Raw genomic sequence first — 6,930 nt, 5'->3', positions numbered from 1 at the left:
TCGCATGAGGTCAAGTATGGCTCCGGTGAGCAGGGCCGGGCCGGGGGTGTCGGGAGCTGGGAGGTTTTGGGGGCACAGGCTGTGAGGGGGCCGGGAAAATGGCGGGGGGCAAGGAGGTGTCTGTGAGGGGGGCAAGGAAGTGTTTGTTGGAGGGCAAGGAGGTGGGGGAGACAGGCAGTGCCTGGCAGGGGGTTGGCAGGGAAATTGCGAGGAGTGGGCAGTGAGGGTATCAGGGAAGGAGAAGGAGGTGAGAGCTTCCAGAGGTTCATGTCCTTGGTGCAGGGGGAAGCAGCAGGCCAGGGATGGGGTGCTGGGGTGCGCTAGAGACCTGTCAGGGACAGCAGGATGCCGAGGCCCGGGGTGTGGGACGTGTCAGCTGCCTTGTGTGTGCCCTGCAGTCGGAATGTGACAGGGGTGCTTTGCCCCCATCCCTGAGGGGAGCCCTGCTCTGTGTCAAGGGCCTCAGCAGGACCTTGCAGTGTCTGTTTAAGCAACAAGGGTGCTGGTCTGTTTGGGGACACAAAGAACTTGGTATTTTTTTGAGAAAGGTGGGATGGTGTGAATAGTGTCCGCCATGAATCACATTTTCTTCTCGTGTGTTCGCCATGAACTTTGACAGTTTGCATCTGCTAACACATGGTGTGTTTGACTTCCTCAGTCTGAAAGATTATTTGGTACCTGCATTCCCTTTGCAGTCGGTAAATGGACTATGAGAATTAAACATTTCTTGAACGTGAAGGTGTGAGAACATTAAAGAAAATTTCTTTAGTTCTTTCAGGACTTTTTGAACTGGGGAAGCAGGTTAAGTCTCCTGTCATTTAATTCTACTTCAACAGGAAGTGGGCAGCAGTCAGTGACAGGAGTTGAAGCTTCAGACGATGCCAACAGTTACTGGCGGATCCGTGGGAAGAGTGATGGCAGTTGCCAGCGTGGTACACCGGTGAAATGTGGGCAAGCAATACGACTGACCCACGTTAACACAGGGAAAAACCTGCACACTCATCACTTCCCATCACCACTGTCCAATAACCAAGTGAGTTGTAAATCTTTACGTTTTTTATGAATAGTGCAATGTATTGACAACAGTCTCTCCAGTTCCTCATGTTTTTGGAGAACCAGCCTTGGGTGCCAGCTGCCAGCAGCAGTATGTCTGTGCGTATCCAGAGTTTGAGTACATGTTTTTCTTCATGTTGAAATAATGTATATCAGTTCTTCAGGTGAAATTTAATATGTACCAATATTGGTATTTCGCGGTAGTTTAAACAAATCTGGTTTTTTTCTTTTTTTTTTTTTTTTTTTTTAAATTCTGCACCATTGCTGCTGGCATTGTTTAATGGGCACCTCCCTCAACACAGTGAAGATTGCTCTAGAGCAAGGCAGCTAATCATATGTTATAACACTAGGCATTCCTGTATCCAAGTTCCTTGGTGATCCAATCTAGTAGTCTCAGCCATCTCCTTGCTATTTTGTGAACCTATTTTGGTTCACTATTCTTATTTATCTGTCCTCCTTCCACAGGAAAATTGAATCTACTCTCATAATCGTATTTATTTATAATTTTGTACATATCTAGAAGAGTGTAATTTCTGTCATTAAGTCCCAGTCTTGTCCTTGAACAAATGCTTCTCCAAGGTTCAAAATCTCTCTTAAAATAAATAATGCAAGCTTGTCAGAAGTTTGTCATTGTTAGTCACTTCAGTCTTCCATCAGGCTTTGTAGATAGGTCATCACATTCAAAATTGGAAGACCTGACTCTTTGTGAAAAAGGTTTATCTTTCACCATGAGTAAAGTGGCTAAAACAATAAGGTCCAGCTTTGTGTAGGGTGTCTAGATAATCTCATTATTAAAAGAAGTGATGGAAAAATAGCATTTCAGAAGAATTCTTTAAAGAAAAGATTGAATCTAAAACCTTCCTCTAATTTTTCCTTTGTCATTGTAGACACTTTGTATAACATTGTCAGTAATGTAAAAACGTTCAGCAACTGTCATTGTGTTTCTTTTTTTTTATATATGTGTTTGCACAATGTCTGAGTGAAAGGAAAGCTTGCCTGAGTCCCTCAGAGATTTATAGGACTGTGACTTGTTATTGGTCATTGAGGTTATTGACATATGATGCAGTTATAAGTGCAAACTTTTATTTCGTATTCTTTACAGAAGTTGGATTTTCAATTAGTGCATTATCTTTCACACTTTTGGGGCTACGTAAACTTGAATTAACATGACCCTAAAATTTTAGGTTGCTGGGTACAAACTTTTGCCATTCTATTTTCAAGTTGTTCATCACTTCTAGTTCTCAGAGTTTTTAAGAATTAAAGGCTGTTTAGAGTCTCAAACAGTTGGAGCTTGGTCTGTCTGGTTTCTGTAAATGCTTGGTTTTGTTTTTATATGGTGCATGATGAAATCTAATCTCTCACTTTTGTTTTAGCAGCAATTCATTTGTCTTAATCATTGTCTTTATTTATTTTAAAGAGCTATGTAGCAGTCTGTCTGAAGAAAGAGTTGGGTCACCTTAATAGTTGGTGACCAAACTGTAAGCTTGGTATAATTAAGTATAAAGGGAATATGATGCTTAATGAGCTAAATTGTTGGGATGTTGTGATAAAAACACATGCTGAGAAAGCTGTTGCGATGGTAACTATGAAGACAGTCATACTACAAAGCTAAATGTCTACAGTTACAAACTTAATTTTGTGGGGAGAAAATTTGTATCAGCATTAGAGTTGTTTCTTTTGAATTTTTTTTCTCAGGAGGATTATTCTGATCTCTCTGTGCTAAATCCTCTTTTATTTCATTTGTATGTTAGGATTCGTTGGCCCTTTTTGCTCAGATTACACGGTGAAGTTTGTTGGCAATTCGTGATCAGATTGTAATGGTAGAAACTTCTGCTTCTGGATTTGATAACTGTTGGCAAAGCAAAGCAACAGCACTTTTTCTTTCCCCATCCTTGTCTTTAAACTCTGCTGACTTTGTGGTTGGTATTTGTGTGTATTGGAGGTGTCTGCTTACATTTTCACTCCAGGGAGTTTGTGTCTCTAACAGGAAGTAAGTGCCTTTGGTGATGATGGCGAAGGAGATGACCTGGATATCTGGATTGTACAGTGCAGTGGGACTTACTGGGAGCGGGATGACGCTGTGCGCTTCAAGCACGTGGGGACCGAGGTGTTCCTGTCGATAACAGGAGAACAGTACGGCCACCCCATTAGAGGCCAGCGGGAAGTCCATGGCATGCCTGCTGCTAATCATCACAACTATTGGAAAGCAATGGAGGGAGTCTTCATCAAACCCAGTATGGACCCTGCAAAACATGATGAGCTCTGAATTGACAGAGGATCCAAAAAGCTTTAGCTGACTCCAGAGTTCAGAGATGCTAATCCTTGGTCTCTTTTAAGTCTCGCCTTGCCTGGGTGACTGACTTTCTGTGTTACTGAAGGGCATTAGTTCATTCTAGAAATGCAGCACTTCTGTGGGGAATGGCTTCTGCCAGGTTCAGCCACTGACATTTATTTAGTGAAATCCTTTCTGAATTTTCAAGCTTATTGGTGGAACTAGTTCATACATCTGTTAGTTTTTGTTGTTGTTTGTTTGCTTGTTACTTTTTCTCAAATTCGAAGGAAATGGAAAAATAGAAGTAATACATTACTGTAGTCCCAAGTACAATAGAACTTTGTATTTTGTAATCTTTTTCCAACTATAATTAAATATTTGGAAACCGATTTCTACTTCTTAGTGAAAGAATGTCATTGATGAGGAGATGGATTGAGTCTAGAAAGGGAAAAATGGTTCTCAAAATGGTGTTTTTTGAATGGCTTGAAGTCAGTTATCAAGCCTTTGAGTAAACGAAAGTATCCATTTGAAAATAGCTTCCAATGTGCTTCCTGAGTTTCGTTCTGTACTGTATTGGAAGAGTTGAAAATATTGTGTATGTTGGAACAAGAAGAGAAAATTTTAATATATTTACTTTGTCCAAGAAGTTCAGATGATCTGGTAATGGTGGTACTGCTAATTGTCCGTTGGTAAGGCTGATCTGCTCTATGAACTGGTGCAGAAAGCTGCTTGTCTAATTAATATTAGAATTTTATAAAATTCCTTATGCTGCGAAGGAACACTTGAATTTGGCTTATGTTGTACTTCAGTGTCACTCTGGAAGATCAGTATGACAATTCAGATGAATAAATAGTGTGGCATATACCCATGTGGGGATTTTTGTGTGTGAATCCAGAAGAGCAAAAAGAATCTTAGACAATAGTTTGGTCCTGGATTTTTGACAGAATGGTGTGTGGTGGAGTGCTAGCAGGGAATCTTCATTGAACAAATTAAGAATTTCTGTGTTCCTCTCCCTCTGTGAAAAGAGAAATTAATTCTTGAATGTGTTTGTTACACAGTGTTACTGGAAATAACGATTAAAATTCAAAATACCATACATTTGCTCTTTGCTTTAAACAGAAAAGCTCACCAAATGAGTGAGAAAAGTCGGAAAACTCAGGTGTCCTTGTTTCCATGTGTAAATAGTTTACTGATTATAGTGCTCATTAGTCAATCAGTTAAAGAAGCAGGAAAGTGATTTACTGCTTTTACCGCCCCAGTCACGTGCTGCAGCGTTAAGGGTTGTGTTGAGAAGGTGCACCAAGCAGTTGCAGTTCAGCTTTAGAAATACAACAGCTACTCTGTAGGTCCTGCTCTGTTGTGCCTTGTGCAGGTGCTGGCCAGGCCAGTTCCAGGTTTTATTTAAGGGTTTCCTACCAAGGAAGATTCTTTGTACCCTATGGAACAAAGCACCCCGGTCACAGTTGCTCTGTGTAGCTCATTATTTTTCTTCAAAGAAGAAGGTAAGAATGTTTTTCTGTTAATTTTAGTTGAGCGTGGGTATTTAAGGATTGCAGGTGTTTTGGAGGTTAAGTAGGCTGGATTTTGGTGATTTGTAATAGAAGTAAACTTTTATGTGATTAATGTTTCAGGTTCACTAATATTCCTGACTAATTGATATTGGAGTTGTAGCTATAAAGGATAACTGTTTAAAAACAAACCAAACCTTCTGCATAAACAAGCTGACTTTTCCTTTCCTTTATTAAAAAGGAGGGCTTTTTCTTTTGAAGATGGTATACAAGTAAAAACAAAAAGAGTTGAGAGTATTTGACAGGAGGAAAAAATAATTTGGGCAATGAGTTCTCTGTCACCAAGAGCTAAAATGCTTTATGCCAAAACCATATGGGCTTAGTGTTTGTGCACCTGTGGAATACAGTTGGCTGAGAAAGGGACAGAGCTGTGGGGCTCATCTCAGTCTGTGTGTCAGGTACTATCCCTACCCAATGTTTCTCTCTGCCTGGATGTTTGTCCGAAGCAAAGGTATTTATCAATCTTATTTATTATGCTTGAGTGGGATTTCCCTGGACCTTTGTCTTTCTGTTCTGGATTTGAGCCGAATTGGTTTAGTGAGGCTGAAAAAAAAATAATTTTAGTCCTTATTGCTTACTTTCTGATATGATCTCAATTTTGAAAAATATTCGTACCTTTTGTTCCTAAAGAACCAAACTTCCCCACACATATGTATCTATTAATACCTTATTTAAAGACATATTCAACAATATTCCTGTGAACTGAGTTTCCTCCACTTCTTATTATGACCAAAGTGTAAAAGAACTTGGCCTTAATGTTTCGCTTGAGTATGTGTCACAATAGTTGGCTTTTTTTTTAGTTGGTTAGGTTTTTTTCTTGGTTTTTATCACTATAAAAATGAAGGACTCTTAAATAAGGCCAGTTTAAGTACATCTTACTTTGGAAAGGTCTAATATAGGACTTCAAGAACGATTGGTACTCCCAGCATGCTAAATGCTGGCTAGGAAGAAAGGTCATGTTAATGTAGGAAGTGCTAAAGTTATAGCTGTGAAAAATGATGGCTCTTGCTCATGTGCAAGAGTGTAGTTCAGGTGTTTTTATTTACTTCAGCTGTTTACAGTTCAACTTTTCAGTCCTTCCACCACAGATGAGCTCTAGAGATATGGAGAATCTCTGTTTTTATATTGCTGGGTGGTGTTGTTTGTTTTCCATGTGATTTTATCATTTGCCCAAGGATGTTGGGGCTCTAGAATAAAGCATGAAATACTGAGAGATGTAGATATAAAACTCGGGATTGCTGTTTTGCTTATTTGTTTTCCTTTATTTTAAGGTGATAAATTTTATAATATCTCCTGTCAAAATCCTCTGCATGCTTCAATGTTAAGTGAAAGCTGTTTATTTTGATTTCTGATGCTAGCAAATAATAATTCTTTTAAATAACAAATGCTTCCAAATTTCTTGCTTACTACTGCAAGAAGTCTTTGAAAAGGTGCACTGATGTTGTTACTCTTCCTGTAGTAAACTAGAAAGACTTTTGGGGAAAGAATTAGGGGAATCTGTATTTATAGTTGTTCTTAGTGGGAATAGTTGCTAAAGACTATCTGCTCTGAACTATGTTGAAGACAATCTCTCAGATACTGCATTTTACACATGTATATATCTAGTTCAATGTAAAAATGACAAAGTTCCTTAGATGCGCTAATTTTGGAGGCAAGTATGTGTCTCCAACCTTTTTTCTCTTCTTTCTGGAAGGTTTTTAAAACTTTCTATAACTGCTAAGCATATGAGCACTTGCTATGTGTGTTGGCTTCTCAGTGTGAGTGAGGACTGGGTTTAGTTCTTCAAAAGTGCTGGAAGGGATGTACAGCTCATTGATTCTGAGTGTTGAGCCTAAATATAAACCGATGTTTTAATTTAATTTGTTTGGGAATACTAATTGAGTATATCTGCTCTTAATAAGTTAAATTAGCATATCTTTTTAGGAAGAAAAAAATCTACCATTGAAACAACCCTGTAACAGTGATGCTTACTCAGCCATGTTTTTAAGCCTGTGAGTTTTACTGAATCTTCTTTCTCTTCTGCCTCTCTTCTCCAGC

At 39.1% G+C, this 6,930-nt stretch overlaps 1 protein-coding gene across 1 annotated transcript; it reads left to right on the top strand.

Annotated features, from left to right (window-relative positions):
• Positions 1-3: 3 nt before the first annotated feature.
• On the top strand, positions 4-4,193 carry SDF2L1 (stromal cell derived factor 2 like 1; the record flags this gene model as incomplete). The annotated part of the gene is made up of 3 exons (XM_018076236.2): positions 4-25; positions 837-1,033; positions 3,041-4,193. Coding segments are annotated over 3 exons (498 nt in total), but the record flags the coding sequence as incomplete, so codon positions are not given.
• Positions 4,194-6,930: the final 2,737 nt, after the last annotated feature.

The sequence above is a fragment of the Manacus vitellinus genome, unplaced genomic scaffold (genome assembly GCF_001715985.3).
Source record: "Manacus vitellinus isolate BGI_N305 unplaced genomic scaffold, ASM171598v3 scaffold_31_pilon, whole genome shotgun sequence".
Taxonomy (NCBI): domain Eukaryota; kingdom Metazoa; phylum Chordata; class Aves; order Passeriformes; family Pipridae; genus Manacus; species Manacus vitellinus.
The sequence above is the reverse complement of the archived record's forward strand: the minus strand, read 5'-3'. Positions and strand labels throughout refer to the sequence as shown.